Source organism: Ascidiella aspersa, chromosome 1, assembly GCF_963924565.1.
Source record: "Ascidiella aspersa chromosome 1, kaAscAspe10.2, whole genome shotgun sequence".
Lineage (NCBI taxonomy): Eukaryota > Metazoa > Chordata > Ascidiacea > Phlebobranchia > Ascidiidae > Ascidiella > Ascidiella aspersa.
The window spans coordinates 7340966-7365256 of record NC_139447.1 but is presented as its reverse complement, the minus strand read 5'-3'; the positions used below and the strand labels follow the sequence as shown (position 1 = coordinate 7365256).

Below are 24291 nucleotides of genomic sequence, written 5' to 3'. Positions count from 1 at the left end.
CTTTTTTGTCAAACTTGCACCATTTTTTGTTTTTGTCAAACTTGCACCATTTATCTATTTGTTGCGAAATTCGGCGGGACTTGAGCAACCCTGCGTTTGTCACTCAACATTTCATGACGTATGTGAGTTCAATGACGTGTACAGCGTGCTGCGTAGGTCCGGCTGGACGTCCTTGTCGCCGCTCTCCACGGCAGCTTTCACTTGAATTCGCCAACGCGCCGCCGTGACACATAAGTCAAAACGAGTAGCTCTTCAGTATTTCGAATATCGCTATCAGCCCACGCACCCGGGCCTAAAAACCCTAAAAGCCATTTCAACATGGTCATTTTTAAACAAAGAGTTTTTCTTTCCACTTTCGAAGACAAAAATGGATTGCAAAAATGCTTCCACTAAAAAAAAATCCTCTTGAGCAGTGGTTTGTTTTAGTGAGCACGAATATTTTTCAGGCTGCGTTGGGAATTACATACTTAATAACAATAGAATGTAGCTTGTACTTGTTTGTGCGTTTTGTCATGTCGCTTAATTGAGTGTGGGATAACTTATTTTTTAAGTCAGCGATAAGCAATTTTAACAATGCAAATTGTCCCATTGTGCCGCTCCTTTGCGTAGTTGCTCGCCTTGTCAAAAAACCCTGAACGTTTTTAAACGGACAATGCCATATGTCAAGGGTGATAAAACAAGGCAGAAATGAATGGCCTGAAAAGGGAGCCCGACGTTTCGCAAAGCGGCCATGTCAACCGGCCATTTATGACCCGTCACCAAGGGCTCTTGAAACATCTCTGTAGAACACAGTTCACTGTTGTTTTGTGCGAGCGGTCGGTTGCTATACAGGCGGAAACACTCGATTTCGCGTCTTGTAACCCGTTAGCAACGGTTAATCGCCGACAAAAGGCAATTAGGAAGGATTAAGTCTTTCACTACTTGGCCTTCTAAAGTATTTGAGCATCGTGATCTTGGTGAAATAGACAGAAAGATCAGAGAAGCTGTCAACCTTGCTAGCTGCACGGTGAAGCTTGTACATGTGCTTTATATAATGAAATAAACAGGGCACATCAGGACCCGAAACCCTGTGGTTAAGCTGTTATGTCTGATGTACATGTGGATGGCAATCACTTTCTACAGTGAATTGATTTTAATACAGCTTAAAGTGGATTTGTCAGTTAAATCCTGGCGTATAGATCATGATTATTCAAAATTTATATTAGGTCATGATTAACCACAGCAAACGCTTTTAAGGTATGTTAGAGAACAGATGAAGCAATTGTTAGCAGCACACGATAATGGAGCATGAGATGTCTGTTATGTTCAGTTCGACGAACACATTTTTTACGCTGTGCTAAACAAGCTAAGTCAACTGAGAACGCCAGAGCCCACAATTGAACGATTAGGAATATTTTCACCCTCATCATTTTATTTTTGCATTCAAGGATTCGCCCTACGTTTACTAAAAATGAAATGCTCGAAGGGCACTTGAGGCACTCCACGAACACTTAGAAAGACAGTGCCTTATTAATATCTCAAATGCGACGTTGTGCCTGTACAATAAAAAAGAACTTTTGGTATAAGGCAAGAGCTGGTTTTTAAACTGAGTAAGCCAAATGCTAAGCAATTATGATAAACCTGATGAGACTTTAAAATGGCGAACCCGGCAAACTTCAAAGTTCTTGAAAATGCTTATATTTTCGAAAGAACATTATAGTGTCTGAGCCACAAGGCAATGTGCCCAAATTACTCCTCTAATTGAGTTTGCAAATAGCAGGGTAAATGAAACATGTCAACTATCCCGATGGTAAAACATGCTGTTAGCTAACTGACAGGCCAAAACAGTGGCAACGTTTTCTTGTAGATTTGTTAAGAGATTGACGCCTACCTAACGCGTCTCTATTTCAACAGGTTCAGGTACGCTTAGAATGCAAGGTAACTAAAAAACTGAAAAACACCGAAAGAGCCCCGGTGCGCGACCTGTTGTTTTGATGGGTCACGATGTTCAACAACTCTAGCGACTCCCCAAACAAGAACGACAATGACGACGGGTACACTTCAGCGGCCTCGGTCGCGGTTCAGTGCCTCCTGTACTCGCGTAAGTCAACTTTGAATCTCGTCGGAGCCACGGTTTTACGCGCTAACGCTAATGGCTAACCGCATCGACGCTAGGGTTAAGTTACGGCGCTCATGCTCGGGATTTTTCTGCAGGGTCGTGACGCACGCACGGGCAGCTACAACTATTTGGCGGTTTTGCGCTTTACCGGCTGCGCTCTGCAAATTGGGTAATTGAAATTGAAGTCGGTTGAGCTTTCACGTTTAAAAGTTAAAGCGGAACTCAAACTCAATTTCAAATAATTCACCAGCTAGATTTGGGCGACCACTATACCCGTGAAAGGCTGTATGCGCCGCATGTTACACAAAAAAAAAATAAAACTGACCCAAAATACATCCGTTCTGTTTTCCAAATTGAAGATCAAAAATTGAATACAACATACTTTGCGGGCAATATGAATTTTCCACGTTTCCAACCATAAGTAAAGCTAGTAATAAAAATCTGGTAATTTTTTAGGGCAGTTGACGTTATTTGAAATGGGTAATGTTAAGTACAAATGGTCAATAAAGCTTTAAGTAAGAAAAAACGTGTACATTTTCATGCTATTTGCATGTTTTTACGCTGGTTTATTGAATAAATAATTAACCGAACTCCCCGCCCCTGAGCTTCATGGCGCTTATAATTCGATGTCGGCTTTTCAGGGACAAAGCTCTATAATATATCCTTATAATTCAGTGCTTTTCGTCTTTGGCATCGTGCTTAACAGCGCTATCATCTGGCTGGTGTACAAGAAACGGAGTTTGCGAACGATCACCAACATGTGGGTGGTTTCCCTCTGTGCCAGCCAGCTCCTCACCTGCCTCTTTTCACTTCCCTTCGTTGTCGTGGCAACGGCTGCGCACGGATGGTTGCTGGGAGACGGCTTCTGCCAAGCTTATGGCTTCCTGACAGTGATGTAAGCCCTATAGCAGAGTGTGTTTCCTTTTTTGGTGCTATCATGTCCGCTCTTCTTGGTCATGCGCTTTTCTACCAAGATAGCTTGTCTACGAATCTGTCAAATTACGAGCCCTGTATCAAACGTGTTGTTATCCTTTTCGATTAATAAACCTTTGAAAAATGCTTTTCCATCATCCTTGCTAGCTTACATGTTGTTTCCAGGAGCGAATCTGAAAGTTTTCAACCGATTTAAGTCTAAAACTTCAAACAGCAGTCGGAAAAACATGTTTTTGCAATCGGTTTACAATTTTACAAAATAATTGTAAAAACCCGTTTCCAGCGCAAATCACTCTAAAAAATGCGTTTTCGTTATATAATGTGTCCTATCCTGTTACCGCGTTTTGAATCGGTAAAATACGAAAAAGTAAAGATCCATATTTGCAAGATTCAATAACTTTGCTCCACTTTTTATTAAACTCTTCTTACACCTTCACCCAGCTTTCGAACTGTATCGATCCTCTCTGTGGCCGGCATCGCCATGGATCGATATCACGTGATCAGCCGGCCGTTCAGCAAGAGGATGAGAAGAGGAACTGCGAAGAAGCTGATCGTCTTCTGCTGGTGGTCCTCCATGATCTCCTGCATCTTCCCCTTGACAGGAATCGGAGGATATAGGTAAAAACTCTTACAATTGATTAACGGAAGCTGATTAATCAAGCACAGAATTATCGAAAACAGCCTTCGGCCTACACTACGCTTAATCCGACCCTGCTTGTGTCATCTCTTGTGCTTGAAACAATTAAAAAAAATTAGCGACATCAAACCGAGAACTAAATATTCACACTATTTATCCCTAATAGTTCTCCATTTTAACCTACCCAAAGCCACACACATGTACCTCAATCGCGTATGAAATATAATTCACAGTGTACAATAAAATAGAATTTTTTACGAAAAAGGGATTAAATTCCTTTACAATTGAAGTTGTAGTTTAAAGCTAACATAATGAAAAATAATCCAATTCAGGTGTATTTTGTGGTACCTGTTTCTTGGCTCCCTGCCGGTTACACGCAGTGCGTTATACGGGCATTAAACTTAAGTATAAACGTATGTTAGTTTGTCACAATAGTTTACCGTTAGCATGCCAATAAAAATTAACTCACCGGTTTAATTCGATATTCAGGTATTCAGAGAACGGCCACATCTGCGGCATTAGTTGGGTGCGCGGCGGAAGTGCGCTCATCTATTCCGTCTTCTACGTCACTTCTGTTTACATCACGACTGCCATTGCCACGTTCTGGTCGTACGCCTTAATTTACAAGGTAGGTTCACTGAAAGGCAGGAATATCCAACGCAGAAGTTTGCACTTTGTTTGGGAAATGTGCAAACAATTACCCGTCGATTTTATAAAATCATTGCTGTCTTCATACATGTTTATTACAAAAAATATTTGTACTCTAGCGGTTAAACGATGTAATATAGAAACTTACTGGAAAGGATGTGCTAAGCTCGTTTACCTCATGGACCAATATAAACAGCATTAGCCTGAAGGTCGAAACAGCATTAGCCTGAACGTTTTTATTCGATGCCAGTTTTACCACTTTTTAACTTGACGCAATTATTTCAGTTTTAACTTTTGGCCTAATTTTATCAAATTTCGTTGAGGCCAGCTTGGATATGAACAGTCCGATATTAAGTAGTGGTGAACTGCTCCAACATCGAAAACCATTTATCTCCCAAAATTGATATTTCGTTTAACTTTAGTGTGTCGAGGAAACCGCTGGGTGTGTAATGCTTGTCTCAGTGCCTTGTCGAAAGGGGCATTTCCTATACGTTTGCAATCCGGGCATTCCTCTACGTACGAGACGCGCATGTATCGAATGCGAGGATAGACGTTTACGAGCCTTATCGATCTTCGCTACAAAGCGATGACCCATATCCCTGTCTGCGGGTTTCTTCTGACGTAATGCCAGCACGACGGGTGATGACGAAACAAAAGGAATGCGCTTTCCTCCCCCGTCGCCTTCCGACCTTTGGGAACAATGGCGCATATGCACACTTCCTCGACAGCTTGTAGGTCGAGTACAGCACTGTCGCAAATCGGTTTACGTCATTTTCATGGGAGATGGGCTTCCCCGGGGTTAAGCGAAAAGCATGGATGACCTGAATATTTAGATTTAGACGAGTGCTTTTCAACCTTTTTCAATTCGCGACCCGCTTTTAATTTGTGCGACCCATATGAGATATGACCAAACCAATGAAAAACAAATTAATGAGAAAACAAGCAATGTGTACCCATGTAAAATACTATTTTATTGGACATTATCAGATTAAGTCGAGGCTTGATTGGAGACAAGCTCACACGCAATGTTACGCTATGATAATGCAATAATTCCCGATTCAATAGGAAACTGTAACACTTCGAAATGCTTCGCGACCTATCTGGAATAGCTGCGCGACCGACCAATGGGTCGCGACCCACTAACTTGGAAGCACTGATTTAGACTAAAAACCAATTACAGTTAGAAGTTGGAACACTGATTCCAAATTAGTCTTATTTAACAAGATTTGTTCAGTATGTGTCTAGCATTTTCGCCGCTAAAAAGTGACCGCTTTTGTTTATCTTCTAATTTGCGTGGTAATATAGGTCACTGGCTGTATCACGGTTACGCGACCTAAAAAACGGCTATTTTTGCTTCATGAAAACAAGAAGATTAATCATTCAGGTTATGTTTGAGTTATTTTTAGCAGGTTTTATTAGAATCGGACAAAACGCCTTTTGTTGAAGATCGCACTATTTATTTTTGTCCGTAAAACCTTTTAAATCGTGTTATTTTTACCCTCTTCAGGTCACCAAGTCTCAAGCCATGAAGCACAAGAAATCGACGGTGAAACGTTCGCTCAGTAACACCGCGCACCAGCAAGTCAACCAACAGCATCAAAACAACAACCACAACAACTCCAGCAGCAGGAACAACGTCAACTCGGTGGAAGAGCAGCGGGCGACCACGCCGCCGCTCAGACGAAACCTGACGTCATTTTTCTCGTCACGCTACAACCTCTTTGCGCCGTCTAGCGGACACGCGACGATGGACAGCAAGGCTACACAGACGATAGTGCTCGTTCTGACCGTTTACGTGCTGGCCTGGCTGCCCTACTTCATACACGCGCTCTACCTGGCCTTTCGCCGTTTCTCGATGTACCGCCAGGTGACTGTGACGTCACAGTGGCTCGAGTTCACCGTCACGTGGCTTTCGATGAGCACGTGCGTCTGGGATCCCCTGCTATATGGCGCCTTCACGCAGAACTTCAAAGCGCATTTCATGTAAGTTGATTGGGGCTTGGAGTCTGTAGACCAGGGGTTCTTAAACTTTTTTCAACACAGACCCCTAAAATTATTTTTGCTTCGCGTGGACAAGTGTAGCCAAGGAATTTTAGAGATAAATTGATTTACAATACAAACAAACTTATAAAATCTTCTGTTCCGGTCCAAAAAATGTGAAAGCGAAATGGATTTTAAATATACATTCAGTGCAAAAACATTTTATTTTTAATTAAACACTTTTCTTTAAAAAAAGGGATTACTTTTCAAATATACACTAATATTTAATTAGGGCGTCATGGACCGCTAATATCAGTTTTCGTACCCCGAAGGGGTCCATGGATCCCAGTTTAAGAACCACTGCTTTACACGAAGTAGAGATTAGTTTCAATCTATATTGGAAAGCTATATGATAACTGATCCACCTGTTTATAAGCTCATACTTGTGTGACGATTGAAGTACCACTTTGCGCAAAGGCGCATTGAAATCAGATAGCTTAATGTTTAGGTACGTCCCATTTTATTTCACCTGTTCTACTGTTGACATACGTTACATTTTCATTGCTCAGTAGGAATTAGAATTGCAAGATAAAAGTTCTTTTTTGCTTCATCACAGGCGATCGGAATTGTTTTAAACATAAAAAAGGGTGCCTTTTAGAGGTTTGATTCCTAATATTCTCATTATGCAGAAAGTAGGCTATCCATGCACGTTGAACAGAGTGAAAGTGCTAGATTATTTGTTAAAAAGGTCACACCGTTACGTGGCGACAACTTAACACTGCATAATGAATGATATCAAGCATAACTATGGTTGAGCTGTATTCTAATAAATGTCACCACGGCCCCTCATTTAATTTTTTTCGTATTTGCAGAAACCTGTTCCGGTTCGGGAGCGAGAGTTCGTACGAACGTTCGAGAAGCTTCCTCACCCAGGCGGTCCAGAGCAGCCAATCAGCGACCTTGGCCAGTCGCCACGCCACCACGGTTAAACAATCGCAAGGCGCCAGACCTTGGCAAAACAAATTGAGAGCTAGCATCAAACGGACCACGAGTTTAATTTGTGAAAAAGGTGAGCGATTATTTTTGATTACATTTTTGAGTTAGGAAACAAGGGTGTTTCTTGTGTTTTGTTTGTCAAGTTGAACGTTGGATAAGACAAGCTATGAATGTAATTTTGTTCTTCCTGACCCAAAATCTTTGCGGCGACCCAAATCTTTGGCGTAATTACGCGTGTTTGTGCTTGTGCTACCTCTTTACCTTAACTTAACCATGTCGCAGCTAAGCAATAAAGCACCAACCAACCGCTTAAAAAAAATGATGAAACTTGGAATTACCGTCTGAACTATTTAAAGAAAACAGCGGCGACCCAAATCTTTGGCGTAATTATAACTACGAAACTTCGGCGAACCAATTTCTTCACTAAACTTTTCGAAAAGCTTGGAATAGACAAAACACAATTAAAATAAAAATTTTTGTGCTTTGCTTCACACAACTAGCACGATTTACTTACAAGTTTAGGGCGCACAACAATTTTAAATGTATACATTTATCCAGAGCGAATCGTCACTTTCCCCACCACGATCAATTTGAGATCCTCGTTAGATCTCAACCGATCCTTCCACGACCTCGACTCGCTACAGCGAACTGCGCCCGACGAGCCGCGTCGAACTTCGCTGACGGCGGCGCACAACGCCTCTTTCGTAATGGATGACGTCGGCGGCGGCGATCACGTCACCGTGACGTCACAGAGCCTGCATTGTGACGCGGGCACTCTGCCGCTGCCGACGCACCACAAGCGCGAGTTCATGGACCGGATCAAGGTGCAGCGGATGTACGGAGGAGATGGAGACAAGAGAACGGGAGTGAACACGGTGAGCACTCTTTCGCGGATCAACACGGAGGAGGAGGAAGTGATTCCTCCGACCGTGAGGAGGAAAGTCCTCCCCCTCTCGCCGCGACGACTCTCTGACATCGAGAGCGTGGCGCTCGCCAGGAACGAGATCAGATCCTGGACGATTTCATCTTCCTCTTCTAGGAAGAGAGGATCTCTTAACGGAGCTAAGGAGGAGCTGAGAAGAGGGAGCAGGTCGATGGCGCCGAGGACTTTCACAGAGATTTAGGAGAAGCTGTTTGATTTTGTTGATTTTTTTGTGAGATGCAAGACCAAATATACCGTGAATCATGAAACGCCTGTTAATTCCTCTTTTTGAGATTTTGCTATTTACGCTTTAACTTATGTTTGTTTATTAATGCCGATTAGGCAATATTTCCTTATTTGGTCACGCGTTTGTAACGATATTCAAAGACCAACCCCTTGTTAACTTTTATTTTCTTCATTCGCCTTTCATGTTGGCTACGCTATTTTATTGTTCTGTTTATCGTTCAACAGAAAAGAACTAAGAAACTTATTTTTTAAATTTGGTTCGACCGCCGGCTAAAAATACGTTGGAATAATGCCATCTGTTTGAAACCACAATTTGATCAAACGAATATGCTTTCTCTTTTGTAACGACCAGTAAAACTTTATAATTTTACTTTACCTATGTCAAGTGCCGTTGCTGAAAAAGACAGATAAGCATAACATCTACTAGTATTTATTTTTTCCCGAATAACACAAAATGTTTTGTTATGCAATGACGGTGCTTAAACTATTTTCCGAATACTTTGTTTTGCTTTTATTGCCAGGAAATGATTGTTGTTCTGTCGCGTTTTTTCATCAGTGTCTATGCAGTTCATGGTACGTTGTCTGCAAACTATCTTCAGTTGTTGCATGTGTGCTTATAAATGCAAGATCTCATCCAACGCGGTTCGTTTTGACAAACGAGGCCAGAGTTATTAAATATTTATTTTCAAGAACAGAAAAAGAACATTTTCTTACGGGTGGCAATTGGGTAAACGCCTGAAGACATATGTACACAAAACTTCTGAAAATAAAAATACTCAAAGTCACATTTCGCGTTTCTGTTGCTTCTACAATTTGCTGGAGAAACGCGAATTTGAACAAAAAAAGCATAAACGCGAAGACATTTGTTGTCCGCGCATGGAGTTGTTAGTTGCCCCGTACAAAAAGTGACTACAAAGAAATTACAGGAAATAGTAAAACAAACCAGGGAAAAGTGTAAATACGCGCTACTGTAACGATGACAGCAGATTTTGAAGTTCTATAGAGCGGCTTGGATGTCCATATTTTAAGTTTTTTAATTTGTTGAGTTTTGTTGTCATGCAAAAGGAAATAAAATCGCGGCGCTGATCCAGGAAATAATCCAGGAAAAATTAAAACAAACCAGGGAAGAGTGTAAATACGCGCTACTGTAACGATCACAGCAGATTTTGAACCTTTGTCGAGCTTAGATGTCCAAACTTTAAATTTTCACATAAAATTTTCTTCATGCAAAAGAAAATAAAATCGCGGACCTGGAAGGTGTCATATATAGCGTTTTTATTGCGATAAGATCGGGACAAAACAGTGACGCGACAACAAGGTGTTACGATCTGAAGTTGCTGGAGTTTACTTGACTCCGTTTCCGACAATCTCGAGCTGGGGCTTCTGGCGCCGCATCGGATGGGTTTTCTGGTGGGACGAGGCGGCTGACAGGACCTGGAAAACAAGTTGTTTGATTGCATCATTTTACTATTACTGGGATTAAAAAAGGATAACGACTTTTTCCACGCCGAGTCCTTTACAAAATAACATATTATTTTAGGTACTTTGTTTATAAGGTCTAAATTTATAATTTTCACAGCAAGTCATGGATTCCTGGTAAAAGCTTTGTGTAGTATTGATTATGTTTGTGCGGTGTTTTCATAAACAAGATTAAGCAGCAAAAAATTTCTTAAGTTATTTACGTCTTAGATCTGAAAGTCATTTCAAAATTCAAGAAAACAGCGAAGAACATTAACTATTTTTTATCTACGCCAAAATATACAAAAAGTTCATAGACTTCAACTTGGGGTGCAATTACACAGATTGTGTAATAATAGTTCATAAATTTTAAAGTAACCATTTAAGCCTCGTAAGTCAATCTATTTTTTTTTAAATAACCCAAGCGACAAAAAAAAAATCAACTTAAAAACTTTTGCGAGGCCGTTATAGAGGGTGTCGGTGGATGTGTTTAAAAAAGGGCAGGTTCAAAAAAACACAATGTGGATTGTAGTTTAGGCCCTGAGTCTGTGTCGATCGCGAGACTCTATATTAGCCGCAACAAAAATCTGTCACTTCCCATCAACTGGAGTGATGCAGCAATTTACGTATTTGAAACCTTAGCCTAAACATATTGTATGACAACATTGCACTCACGTTCTTAAGCCTCTCCTGGTACTTAGCTTCGGTGTTCAATCCTGCCTCGTACTCCCTCAGCTCCTCTCTCCTCTTGTCCTCCTTGCTTCCTTGCTCGTGCTCGATCTGAGAAAGCAAATCGCGCTCGTAGTTCTTGTTCAACATCTTCGTCCTGAAAAACACAAATCGGTGGTCTTTTAATTATATAGGAAAAATACATTAGCAAAAATGGGGATGTACGACAGCATCGGATCGGAGCCTATACCGATGCCAAGTGGTTGTATCGGTACTGGTCCGATACCACATTAATATAGGAATTTCAGTCATGACTTGCGATCCAACTCAATGATTTTTACTTTTAAAGCTAATTTAAAAAATAGTAGTAGGTAGACAACTGAAGGCATCGTATCCGTAACTGAAGTTCTTCGCGCTAAAGCAAATTTAGAAAAGTTTCAACATAGACAGCACTTGGACGAAAATACCAAAATCAAACCGTTTATACCCATTACTCTTACTCTAATAGCGATCCCTGATTTAAAAAAAAATGTTGATCATGTAGTTATACGCCCGGAACACTGCGAAACGCACTTTTTAAAGTGATGGCTGCACTTAATTTTGTTTCTTGTTGATTGGTACTATCGGCGTTTTAAGTCGTACAAAGCAGGCTGCGTTTTATTGCTCGCCTAAAGCGCGCTTAGCGTTGCAGGTACAATTCGTGTTGTGTGATTGCTCGCGTTAGGAAGATTGGCGCGTGTACTGTGCGCGGCAGTTTAACTACTTTGTTGTGTTTTGTGGTTGAAGCGACGAAAGAGCTGGATAAGTTTTGCGGGATAAACAATTTTGCATAAAACTGGCAACAGTTGGGGTGTATGTAAGGTAAGTTATTAACCTTTGGCATATTTCGTTTTTGTTACGATAATTTTAAGTTACGATAATCGCGTAGTGGCGGAAGGGTATTAAATCCTACTGAGTGTAACTTATCTGCTGTACATTATGCTTGGATTATGAACGTTTTCTAGAAAATGATGCTTTATCTTATAGAACACGTTTTGTGTCATCCAGAGCTCAAAAGAACTTTATCAAATGTATTTTTGTCAATTTTGGACTCTTATGTGGTAGATACACAGTTAAACAGTTAGTGTTCCAATTAATAATTTAAATGAACATAGTCCTGAACGCTAAGCTTTCAAATATCCCTTTGAGTCAACTTTTTGGATGACTGATAATAGGCCAACGCATTATGTCTTTTTTGAAACTACAGCGCAGATAGGATGCTACTTTGAAAACATCAGCCATGGTAAGCTAATCGAAGCAGCTGTTTAGGAACTTTTTTTCTAAAAAATGTATGCTTGACGTTAACCTATAATTATCTAAAGCGGAAGCTATTTATTACCCTTTGCCACGGTTAACTAGCCTTCGAAATTCTTAGTTCAACATGAGCTTGATAGTTTGATTTGAGTATAAATAGTTCAAAGAGGATCAGACGGTAGCACAGACGGTAGCACAAGGTCCTGTACTCCATCTATAGTCCTTGAATAATGACGTCATTGGTCCTCACCTCGCTATCCTCTCTTCCTCCATCTTGTGGTGCTCCTCGATCGCTTTCGTCACTTCTTCGCGGTCACGCTTCAGTTCCTCGCGCTCGACGGCCAGAATGTGCACTGGAGCGTAAACAACAACATTGTTTTAAAATGAGGGACAGTATATAAACGTTATGATTTATAATAACCAACGATAGCTTTGTTCATTTTAGAAAATGGTCAATTCAAATAAACAATTTAAAGGTTTAAAGCATTGATTCTCTGCGTTTTGTACAGAAAAAAACTGCGTTTTGTACAGAATGTTAAGTGTGACGCGAAATCTCCACTTTATCTGTTTTACTTAAAACCTATATAATCGATATGCATTCTATGGCAAGCTGCCTTGTGTAGCTCACAAACTACACAGTCCAATTTCTATTAAAATAAACGAGACTATAAAAGCCTTTTTAAAAGAATATTCGAATCTGTTTAATATGCCTCAAAACCACTTTTTCGCGCCACACGCGGATTAGACTGAATTTTAGACATATTTGCACACCAGTTACATATTTGCACACCAGTTGGCTTAAGAACAACATGTTTGTTAACAATTTATTGTTGACGTAACTTTTGACGCCATTTAAAAAAATGGATATTTCCTTGTTTTCTTAGCCTTCAACAGCTCTGAAAAGAGTATTTCGGGCCGCGACAAAAAGTTTGCCAACCTCTACTGTAAGCCAATAAAGTTTGTGTAAAAAAAAAGGAAAATAGCCTAATCGTATAACAAATACGCATACGAGCAAGCATGTGAAACTTCATCCCACTTTCCATAGTAAAATTAAAAATATAAATATTTACCTATTTGCCATGTTGAACCTTCGTAGCCGCGTATGTTTTTTCGTAAATAGAATCACAGTATGTAGATTTACTTGGTTTACCACAAGATGTTAAAATTTGCGCACAACAGTTTAAAACCGCCATTTATCTTCAGAAGATCTTACTCTTTTCCTGCAGCTGCTTCCTCCTGGTTTTCATGACGTCCTGCATCAGTCTGTTCCTGGCCTCCTTCTCAAGGCGCCACTGGTTGACCCTCTTGGACCACATGGCCGCAACATCCGCGTCCACCAGACGGACCAGTTCCTCCTCGCGACGTACCTCCTCTTCCATCTGTTGCCATGGTAACGTTTGTTGAATTTTTTTATTTGTAGAATTTTTTTGTTAAGTGGTCGAATTGCCCCCCAAGTTTGTTGATAGCGTCAAACGTTATTCGCGGTACATGACTGAATGATTGTTCGAGATGGAAAATATTTGAATCGGTATGACTGCTTCATGTCGAGTACGCTTAATTATTCTGTACTAAGTTTGATTTTTTTGCACAGTTCTGAGTTGCTCCGGTTACGAGTTTTTAACCACACAAAACAAATCAAACCCGAGTTGGCTTTTCATTTACTGTCTACGAGTTCGATTACTAATAAAAAAAATATAAAAAAACATTGATCGAAAACAAGCGTAGTGGTAACGTTATAAACACGAATTTTTGACATTTTGCTATTTCCGTTGCTAAACTTTCAGTTCATATTGATTTTTTCGTGACAATTTTTCGTTATCAAATACTAAACGGCGACCCCACTGCCTTAATCGATCAACTGACCTCGGTTGTCAGTCCTAGCGGCTCGCGGTGTTACTTTTTCTCAACTTTAACTGTTGGGTCCGAAATTGAGTTTACTAATTGGCGGATCCCGAGTTTACATATTTAATCCGAGTCGACGACCCTCTGTAGCAGGGTTCGGTAACCTTTTTAGATTATAGGGAGCAAATGTTGAATACTTTTGGTTATTTTATATGAGTGCCATTTATATTGTTTAACATCTAGTTTTGGTTGGTAAAAATAGTGATTTGAATAGGACTGCTTATTTCATTGCTACATATAAGGCGCAAAAAAAAACTTTGAATACGTCTGTCATGATACGAACAGGGCCTTCTTGAAAGAGATTCCGTCAAACGGCCTAACAACCACGTATCGCCAAATAGGATTCACGCGAAGCGCGAAACAAACCGCTACTGTTTGTTTTAAATAAGTAAAATATACCTAAAGTTTGGAAAAGGGTCATGGCCGCGTGCAGTTTTGTTCAAATCATGCTAGAATGATAGCTTAGATTTATCTGCGAATAAGATTTCTTTATCAAAAAAGCTATATGGCGCCACCAAATAATCGATGTATGGACATTGTATGGTGTTAAACAGATTGATCATTCAAATGAAATATCTCACCGCTTTTTCCCTGCTTTCCTTCCACGCTTCATATGTCAATGGGCGTGGACCATAGTGCAATGGATTTAATACTTTGTATACAATAACAAAAAATAACAGGTGGGGACGAAAAATAAGTGCGAATGTGCACTTTAAGCGCATTATGATATTTACCAACTGCCTGGTCATGTATAAGGACGGTTGTCAAGTTACAAAAGCCAAAAGAGCCATGTATGGCTGGCAAGCCATAGGTCCCGTCCCCTGCTCTGTAGCATGGTCACAATTTAGTTTACCTGTAGTTTGAGGTAGTCCCTGTACTTCTTCTCCTCGTCTCTTCGCTGAGCCTTCTTCTGTACGATCTCCTGCGCCTCGTTTCTTGATTCCTCCAGGAGCTGCTCGAGGATCTTCATGTCAAGAGCGAGTTCCTCCTGACGCTCCTGCGCCTCACGCTGCAGTTTCAGCTTCATCGATTTCTCGAGAGACGCCCTGATGTCACATATATATGTGTGTTATCTATATGCGTTTACACTACAGCTGCGCTGAGCTGGGCGTAAAAATCGCTCCAAAACGTAACGTTTTTCTGTAGCTGCACTGGGCTTGAGTTTAACAAAGCGTGAAAATCGCTCCAAAACGTATTTTTTATGACTGAGTGGAGCTTGAGTTTAGCAAAGCGTGAAAAGCTCAAAACAATAGAATTTAAATGCAAATTAGGCTTTGCTCAGCCCAGCGCAGCTGTAATAAAAACAATTTCACGCCCAGCTCAGCTCAGCGCAGACGAGAATCGCCACTTAGTTTTCTGAGTTCATGCATAAAATGCTGATCATTACTAAGCAGTGGACTACATATTAAGATTTGTGGACTCCAAAGATCCCCCAAATTTCCTTGGATAAAATCCGGGGACGTTATATACGCCCAAAACGGCTATTTTTCATTGAAAATTTATGAGGCCGGCGATATTTTACGCCAAACGACTTCTCTGGCGTGGTTTTGGCATTTTCACGACAATGATATTTGGCGGGAAGGCACTATGATGCAATCTGACACACAGATGCGTAAGTGTTTTGACGTTAAAGGTTTCACCGTGACCAACCCTAACGGAACCACCACTCAGTTTTCGGAGTTAACGTATAAAGACGGTTCATTGTTAAGCTATGGTACCAAATACATAATTACACTTTGTGGAGTACGAAAAATTCTTATATATCGGCCTATGTTTGTTTTGCCCTGAAGCACACAAATGTTTAGTTTAGAGCGTCAGAAAGGCCTCGGTGGTCCAAAACTGACTTTTTAGTTTCTATGTTATAAGTTAACAAAATCATGACATTCGTTTCCATCCATCAGAGTCCCATTGTGTTTATATCACTATTATTACTTGTGCTGCCGCTGGAGCAATCTCTTCTGCTGTGCGGCTCTGTCCTCCTCCATTTGCCGCAGTTCCCTCTCCTCCGAGAGGAGCCTTGCCTCCTCTTCAATGAGGCGTTTCTCCTCCTGCTGTTTGGCCTCGAGCGACGCTTTCTGCGTTCGTAGGGTTTCAACCATGGCCCTGTGATGCAAAAAATGGGTTTGTTATAAGGCAAGACAGGCTCGATAGTACAGAGGGTAAACAAAAAAAATGTTACCTTGTGTGTTTTTACCCATTTTGCACCTAAACAATTTTATACCAATCTGACATCCGTACATGGTCATGTAATCAACCTCGGTTCAAGAAGCAATACCTATTAAGATCACACAGCATGACATACTGAACATGCGACATGAACCATTTCATACTATTATGATTATTAACAACCATTCTCATGCTTTGGAGCATAATGGCTGGAGGTTGTAGTAAGACGTAATAAGAATATCAAAGCCCATACAGAAGTAGGTATCATTTTGAACGTTTCGAATAACTCTTTATTCATTTTCAACATCATATTTATTTTCAAAATGAATAAAGAGTTATTCGAAACGATCAAAATGATACCTACTTCTGTATGGGCTTTGATATTCTCATTCTATTATTATGTCTACAACTTGGTTTGATGTAGTTTTAATACAGCTCTTTAGCGAGACGAAAAACAGTAAAAATAAATATACTAAAAAAGTGTAACAACTCTTGCTATGCTAAAACCATCACAATAGGTTTTATTACTCAATGAAAGACACATGCATATGTGTTTAACAACTGTGATCTAGCCCCTCTAAAGCTGCTTTTTGACCAACGATTATGGCTTACATATCATTAGTACCCAAAAGACCATCGCAGACACACTGAATTTGTCGACGAATGATGCAAGCTTAATGAAATGGGAAGCTAGACTCCTAAAAGTGGCAAAAAATATAAAAAGTTCATAGTAACAAGCACACTTGCTCAGGATGACCAGCACAAATTAAGCAACACCACCTATTCGTCATCTCTGCTCACCTGTTTCTTTCGATCTGCTGCTGGGCCTCCGACTCTTCGCGGGCAGCCTTGGCAAGACGATCCTTTTCCCAGAGATTGGCGTACATCTGTTCCTCTTCCTGTCTCCTGCGCTCCAGGTCGGACTTTATTGCCAACTGGTTCATACGGTCGATGCAAACCTCGTCCTGGTGTCGGCGTGACAACACCCCTCGCAGCTCCTCGCATTGCTCCCTGCAAAGCGATACAAAATGTTGGTTCGGTTGGGTAGTAAACTGTGAATTGACTAGTCCGCCTGTTTGTCTGTATGTGTATTCTGTTGTCCGAGTCTTAAAAGTTGTAGCCAATTATATCGGTGTAGTGACTCTGTAGGTCCGTTTATAACGACGGAGATCATAACTACTGTGTCGTATCATTCGCCTTTGTCCTGTGTCTGCTGATATGCTTCTGTATCTACTGTACTACTCAGAGACCGGCAGTCTGACGAGGACAGTAGATACAGAAGCATATAAGCAGACACAAGAAGAAGGTGAATGATACGACACAGCAGGAATGATCTCTGTCGTTATATCGGCATTGCTTTAAAACAAAACTTCATATCAAAATAAAATATGCATGCTATGTAAAGATTAACCTGTCTGTTAGAGATATCAAATCCGTGTTTGGAAAGAACATATAAACAAGCCTGTGGTGATGTTAGCAAGTGGGACCAACCATATCCCCATTAGCTTTTAATTTAGGTAAGCCCAAATTTGGTAGATCGATCTAATTGCTAGCATGAAAAATTTTGATAGGTCGATAATAAACAGTTGTTTTAATAATTGTAAATAGCTTTGATTAAACGCACCATCCACATCTAAAACACACAGCAGAATTTGTCTTCCCAGACAGTTAATTATCAGTGTTGAAAACAAGTTATTTGAAAATAACAAGTTTTATTCAAACATTTTGATATACAACTTTATTAAATTGATGAAAGACACACACAAACATATGTGTTTAATAACATCTGTGATCTAGCCCCTCGGAAGTTGCTTTATGACCAACGATTACGGCTTCTGTATCAATAGTACACCGAAAAGCCATCGCAGACTCGCCGAATATTTATTAAATTGGTAATACATTTTGAGTGATTCTTTGCATAGCAAGCACAAAAAAAGAAATAAATAGACAGTTAACTTTTGATACATTTTATTTTACATAAATGTATTCAACTAGAACCTAAATTTAAATCACTTTTTTTTCAGAAATGACTTAAAATCCAAGAAGTTATTCGTTGAAATGACTTTAAAGTTAAGCAAATCAATTTTACTAAAAGTCTTAACCCAAATAAGGTAATTTAAAAACATTACTGACTTCAATGCACTTCAGTCAAATTGTTAACTAAAGTCATTACAACATGGTGAATTACCACAGGCAATAGAGATCATGATGGTCCCTACAGAAAGACCACAAGACCGGTAACAATAAAATTTTGATGCAATAAATAAGACCTAGAGAAGTTACTTTTTTGGTATGTTGTAAACTAAATTTTGGAGTAAGGTTTATAAAAACACCTAGTCTGACTATGCTAAAAATCTTTCCTTTAGTGGTTTTAAAAAAAGATTGATCAACGGTCTATTTAGCAAAGAACATTCATTTGCAGGTGCAGCCTTCCCAGAAAAGTATAACAATTATTTGCTAAAATTATTTCTAATAAGCTTTGTTGCCTTGATCTTGTTTCTAAAGACAGGTATAATAACCAACACTTGCTTCATTTATATAACACTATACCAGTATTGTAATGACTTTTTTTTTTTGCAGTTTTTGCTTTCCAAAATATTGGTCAAATTGGAGCGTGGTCACAATTTTTAAAACTTGGCCTCAGGCTTTTTGTTGGAAAATGACTTGGATTTACATTATCTTGTAAATGACTTAGAGTTGAGTTATTTTGAAAAGAGTTGCTTACAACTCTTCAATACAATGTGAGAAAAATCATTTTTCTGCCATTTACCTCCACTGCTGATCAAGTTTATCCTGGACCACTGATAGTCGTTCCTTTTCTCTCTTTTCCTTGAGTACTTTTGCCCTTGCACACATCTTGTCTTGACGCTCCTCAATAGTTTCCTGCTTGGCTTCCATTTCACCGAGATATTCCATTTCTTCTTGTGCAAGCTTTTCTCTTAGTCTAAATACATGATGCAGGACTTTTTTTATTTTCGAATTTAATGTCTAGATCAGAAATACATGATAAAAAATGAATAAATAAATAAAATGTTACATATATTTGCTCTAATTAGCTTTAAGGAAATGCTATCTAGATATTAGAAACTTTAAATTAATAGTAGTGGAAGTACTTCTTACCGTATGCCTAAACAGTGTTAAGGCTGAATTATTTCAGCAGAATATCATACTCAGGCATAACATACCTTTGTCTTCTTTCATCCAAATCAAGTTTGCCTCTTTCCATTATTTCTTTCACCCGGCGTTGAATTGTGTTCTTCTGGATGGATTTGTCTGTAATTCTTTCCCAGTCATTCTACAAAATAAAGTCAAATTCAAAGCTAATAGATTTATCTACAGTGTATGTAATATCAATATATATACATTTAAAACTTACAAAACATATTTATTCATTACTCATGTATTAAAATTAAAAATTATTATTTTAACATTTATTGGCTTCTTTTGTTTACAAGTGGCAAAACAAGAGCATTAAAATGCATAATAATAGCTCAGCAGACTTTTGCCTGTATTAAAAAACATTTTTAAATGTTATTGTCAATTAAGGTATTTGTCTTTAAAACAATGAATTGGCACAATATGTGTATGTTTTACTGGCATTGTCATAGAAATTCAAAACATGCTTTTGACCTAAATAGTTTTATTATTGTAATATTTATCCAATAATTATTTACAAAATAACCTTAATTTAAACAGGTAGTGGCAATTACACACCAACTGCATCTTACTGACTGTGTAGCTTACTCTGCACTGTATGTTTTATATATAAGATTCAAGTAAAAAAAGGTATACCTTGAGATCGAACATCTTATTGTATTTTGTGATCTGAATTGCTTCTTCACGCAAATCTTCTTGTCGGCGCCTTTCCAAAATGAGATGCTCGGGAAGTTTTGCCGACGGCATCTTTGCCCTCTAAATAACAAACATCAATTATTGTACGAAGTCGAGCAATTGGATATTACAAGGCAAAATTAAAATATTAGATTCGTTCTTACAATGGCGACGGAGTGCGGCGTTGGGCCAGTGTGTTCCCTGGTACGTCTTGTTCTTTGCGTCGTCAACATCTTTCTTGGCCGCTTTTCGACGCCTAATTAGTGTAGAAAGTATCGGTTTTGACTGACACGAAACCGGACTCGTAATTAGCTATCGTAAAGACTAATATCCGGCATCACAAATCAAATTAGAAAACACAAAACAGCGCAGAGAATTGCTCAAGCAAATCTTTTGTACCGTCGTTGCCATAGTAATTTCCTACCCCAAGGTGGCGTTGCTGGAAGGAATTATGTCTATGGGGGCATCTTAACAGTTTATTAGCAATTTTTTTTCTTTCAACAATAGTAAATATTACTTTATCGCACGATAAATGTTATTTCATATTTTGTACAGTGTTTTATTTATTATTACTGAAAATTTTTTTACAACCGTAAATAAATTGGGTACTTCCCTAAAAAGTAAACATTACAATGAATTTCCGATTTATAAAACCTTTGTATGAATTCTAAACAGCTGTGTTACAACCAGCGAGTCTTCTGTTGCATGTTTGACATATGGATATGGCAAACTAATGTGTAATCCATCTATATATCTAACTTCTATTTTAATTACCCTTTACATGGTGCACTTTAACCATAAGTAGGTTTGATTTGGCACCAGTCTTAATTGTTTGGGCAGGTGCACACCCGATATTTTTGTTAAAGCAATTTGTATGTACACCTGAATTGGTATAATATGCACTTAAAGTTTAAGGATTTTCAACCTCGGGATTGCAAAAAAAATGATCGCACACCTGCGGCCTGCGCACCTCTAAATTTGGTTCCGCACACCCAAAATCTTGGCGTAAAGTGACATGAAATGCAGACTGGATTGTGGATTGACCTTTTTTATTTTAGAAGTTTTTGTTGTTGTTTCGATTGATTTAATCTACTAAATTTGTTATTCATACTAGTATCAAACTCATTTTTTCATAATCTGTTGGGAGTTAAAATTCCACAAATGTTTAAGTCATTAAAGAACTTTCGCCCAGTTGGTGGAAGACTGTTCTCTGAACCAGATGAACAAGATTATAAAAATATAGTGTTTAATGCAAATAAAAATGCCATGAAGGTATACAGAAGTGCAAGACCAGATAAAATTTCTGAAGAAGATTTGTGTTCACTTAACAAGGATCTTGGAATAAGGTATTCATCTCTGTCACTGGTCTACTCTAGAATCCTAGCACTCAATCCGAACCCGCACCCCAACCCAAATATTGTGCTTTGATTTAATAATTGTTTGAACGGTGTGGTAGGATTCTAGCCCAGCGCTGCTCATATTTTTCCTTACTGTGTTGATTTTAACTGATCTTGTATACAAAGGATAATTCATCCAGGAACAATAGTTGTTTTATTATTGCTTTAGAACTGTTCTAGACTTCCGAAACTATGAAGACGAGTATACTAAAGAAACTGGTTTGAAACTTTTGGACAACAATGGAGGTCTGATATGTGTACATTGTTGTTAATTTAATAAATGTTGAAACTATTCATATAGACTTGTAATGCCGAACATGCATGTAATCTTTTTTCAGTGCAAGTTGCCAACCTTCGGGCTATGGAAAAATCCAAGCAGAAAAAAATTATTTGGAAAGATTTAAACCGTAATGCCAGTGAAAGAGATGAGAAAGCTATTAACCATATCATAGTTGGCTTTTATGGTCACAAATTTTTTAGAAGACTTATATTAGACAGTAGCCTTCCCTTGCATCAGGTAATTTTGTATATCGTGGATTGAATAAACTTTGTTACAAGATCTTAAGTTTGTTATCTAAGTTATGTGATAAAAATACTCCTCTTTGATTTTAAATAATAAAATTTAGCTAGGGTTGAGTGTTTTTTTTCTTCTTGATAACCTTATATTCCATTACTGGTTTCACAACATTTTTCTTTTTAGAAACTTATTATGCTTGTGATCAGTCTCTTTGCATGGGCTGGAATGGGTGTTCACTACCTTGGCCAATACTTACAGTACCTGTTGAATATGCATGGGCTATTCTTCCTTTACAAGGTTTGAAGCAAATAGTTAAAAAGCATTATTATAAATTGCAACATGAGAATATAACAGCACAAAAAATAATGCACCGCTGTGCTTTTCAAAATTCTGTAGGGTACTTATACTTATAGAAATTAATATTGTTTTCCATACATGCACTGACAGTTGTCCTATTCTCGTTTAGTGCACTGTAGATTTCTGTGGCATTTCAATAAGAAGCTGCCTTCAATTGCTAAATAATCCTGAAAATTTGCCATGTATGATTTGCTGCCATGCTGGAAAAGACAGGACTGGTATTATCTCAGCAATACTGCTATCCATTTGTGGATATGACTTCGATACCATTGCCAGTGATTATCAAACTTCAGAGGTATTGTGAATTTATAATACATGGTTAAAAAAGCAGATTTTTTTTAAGCCATTGTGCCTTTTTTATTTAAACAAAAAAAAATGCATAAACTATGAAAATTGATTTTAAAACTTCTATTTGATTGCTATGCTAGCAGATTATGCCACTAATCACATTTTATATGTAATAAAAGGTATGGCTATTTTTTATTTAAGTATACCAAATAACGGAGTGTCATATTTTTAGATTGGAATACCAATGCATGATGCTGACATGGTAAAATATTCTAGGGAGTTCTGCATGGCTCCACGAGATGTTATGCTAAAACTGCTTCACTACATAAAAGCTGAATATGGTTCAGTATCAGATTATCTTGTCAGAATAGGATTTTCTTTGGAGGAGCAAAAAAACTTGAAAAAGTTGATTAGCAATTCATGCATTAACAAAACAGTAGACAAAATCTAGCCAAACATTATTTTTTTTTAATATTTAGCCAATTATATGGTCACTGTAAAAAAATGTTCCTTATGTAAAATTTAAAGCACTGAATTTTTGTAATTTAGAGGAACTGTTCTGTAAGCAAAGGGATAAATTCTCATTAAAACCAAAATCCTGTACACTTTTTTTATATAGGACATAATTTATGGTTTACGATAGTTATCGCTTTGTGTTTTACTCATTAGTATTTTTAACTTAATTAGTGACTCTTGGTATGTGGACTTATACTGCCATACTACCATCTGTACAGCCCACAACGTCTTCAAATGAGCGCTTTTAATTTGTTTTAATGTTATTATAAAACACTGCTCTTGGGGTTGCTAAGGAAACAAAATCCATTTAAATATTTTGCGAGTTTTTGGTATTAGGCAAAATAGATATATGCATCTAAAACTAAGCTGTTTTTTGTGTTTTAACAAATTTTAGATGTGTGCCATTTCTTCTTCCACTTCTAATTTTGCAACATAGATTTTCTTAAAATTATATGCAACAGAAACGGCTACGCGTTCCTTGCCTGTAGTATATGGGTGCAATTGTTGTTGATTTTATTCTAATTTATTGTTTTTATTTGCTTGTTTTTTCAAAACATTTGGTTCACGGCTGAGATTTTAAAACAAGATGAAAATTGCCTTTTTCTGTCAAAACTATGCCGAGTAGACCTACCAGTGGAGTGAAAATGGTTGGCAACAAGACATTTACTTTGTGTCAGGAATTCTTTGTCACGCTAAGTCAAATAATATTAGAAACTCGAGTTAAGCAATTTCACCTAAACGCCCTCGGGTCCAACAGGGGACGTGGCGTTATTTTGCACAATGTGCGCAAAAAAATGTGCGCACTTTTTTCACAATGTGCGCACATTTTTTAGTTAGAGTAAGAGTTTTGGGAGTTAGAGTTAACTAAACTCTGGACTCCAAGTCTAACCCTAACTAACTCAACCTAAAAATTTTGAAGGCAGTTCAAAATGTGCGCACTTTTTTCAAGCTATTTTAAAATGTGCGCACTTTTTTGCACATTGTGCAAAAAATGTTTGCATCCCCGTCTCCTCTGGTCTTGTCATTTCAGCATCCAAAACTTTCGTCCGTTCTTTACGTTTGTAGGTTTGTATAATATCTTGGTCATTTTTAAAATAGTTCTTATTAGGCTTGACGTTTTAGGTTTGTATGAAATCTTAATCAGTTTTAGAATTGTTCTTATTAGGCCCTTATAGGTTGATTACGCCAATGACGTCTATTCGATATTTGAGTGTGAGACAACTTTGATATCTACGGATCTCCTTTTTTTCTTATGCCGACGATTTTGTGATGGATTAAAACGCTAAACGATTAATTGAGTCCCGCAATATAACCTAAATGCACCAGTAAACCGACATCTTTGTAAAATGATATTTGGTCTTTTAGTTCCTTAAATAAATGGCCATGAAAAGAATGACCCTAGACGTGTGTGGATTATAAACCAGCATTCCAACTAAA

At 38.4% G+C, this 24291-nt stretch overlaps 3 protein-coding genes across 4 annotated transcripts; 2 read left to right on the top strand and 1 right to left on the bottom strand.

Moving 5' to 3' along the window:
- The first annotated feature begins 1899 nt into the window (after window positions 1–1899).
- LOC146166991 (cholecystokinin receptor type A-like) lies at window positions 1900–9089 on the top strand. The gene is made up of 7 exons (XM_083383297.1): window positions 1900–2080; window positions 2774–2993; window positions 3473–3649; window positions 4158–4296; window positions 5824–6299; window positions 7169–7365; window positions 7851–9089. The coding sequence occupies exons 1-7, from the start codon at window positions 1984–1986 to the stop codon at window positions 8414–8416; spliced, it is 1872 nt and encodes a 623-aa protein (XP_083239423.1). The 5' UTR covers window positions 1900–1983; the 3' UTR covers window positions 8417–9089.
- On the bottom strand, window positions 9047–20117 carry LOC146166990 (cilia- and flagella-associated protein 53-like). The gene is made up of 11 exons (XM_083383298.1): window positions 19944–20117; window positions 19741–19860; window positions 19134–19243; window positions 18719–18892; window positions 16750–16959; window positions 15715–15885; window positions 14636–14828; window positions 13094–13259; window positions 12131–12233; window positions 10594–10744; window positions 9047–9894 (listed from the first exon to the last, which is right to left on the bottom strand). The coding sequence occupies exons 1-11, from the start codon at window positions 20010–20012 to the stop codon at window positions 9805–9807; spliced, it is 1557 nt and encodes a 518-aa protein (XP_083239424.1). The 5' UTR covers window positions 20013–20117; the 3' UTR covers window positions 9047–9804.
- A 783-nt stretch (window positions 20118–20900) lies between these two features.
- On the top strand, window positions 20901–22832 carry LOC146166989 (uncharacterized). Of its 2 annotated transcripts, XM_083390796.1 has the most exons (6): window positions 20901–21125; window positions 21346–21422; window positions 21515–21693; window positions 21877–21990; window positions 22160–22345; window positions 22571–22832. In XM_083390796.1, exons 1-6 carry the CDS (start codon window positions 20941–20943, stop codon window positions 22787–22789), a joined length of 960 nt encoding a protein of 319 aa, XP_083246922.1. In that variant the 5' UTR covers window positions 20901–20940; the 3' UTR covers window positions 22790–22832. The 2 variants fall into 2 exon arrangements, with proteins under 2 accessions (XP_083246922.1, XP_083246923.1); XM_083390797.1 differs by lacking the exon at window positions 21877–21990.
- The last annotated feature ends 1459 nt before the right edge of the window (window positions 22833–24291 follow it).

Coding starts and splice junctions, on each gene's coding strand:
- LOC146166989 (XM_083390796.1), top strand. CDS start 20,941: ATGTTTAAGTCATTAAAGAACTTTCGCCCAGTTGGTGGAAGACTGTTC. Junction 21,423..21,514: donor ACTTTTGGACAACAATGGAG/GTCTGATATGTG, acceptor ATCTTTTTTCAG/TGCAAGTTGCCAACCTTCGG. Junction 22,346..22,570: donor GTGATTATCAAACTTCAGAG/GTATTGTGAATT, acceptor TCATATTTTTAG/ATTGGAATACCAATGCATGA.
- LOC146166990 (XM_083383298.1), bottom strand. CDS start 20,012: ATGTTGACGACGCAAAGAACAAGACGTACCAGGGAACACACTGGCCCA. Junction 19,861..19,943: donor CGCCGCACTCCGTCGCCATT/GTAAGAACGAAT, acceptor TTTGTTATTTAG/AGGGCAAAGATGCCGTCGGC. Junction 15,886..16,749: donor CAGCAGATCGAAAGAAACAG/GTGAGCAGAGAT, acceptor TTTGCATCACAG/GGCCATGGTTGAAACCCTAC.
- LOC146166991 (XM_083383297.1), top strand. CDS start 1,984: ATGTTCAACAACTCTAGCGACTCCCCAAACAAGAACGACAATGACGAC. Junction 3,650..4,157: donor ACAGGAATCGGAGGATATAG/GTAAAAACTCTT, acceptor TTCGATATTCAG/GTATTCAGAGAACGGCCACA. Junction 4,297..5,823: donor CGTACGCCTTAATTTACAAG/GTAGGTTCACTG, acceptor TACCCTCTTCAG/GTCACCAAGTCTCAAGCCAT.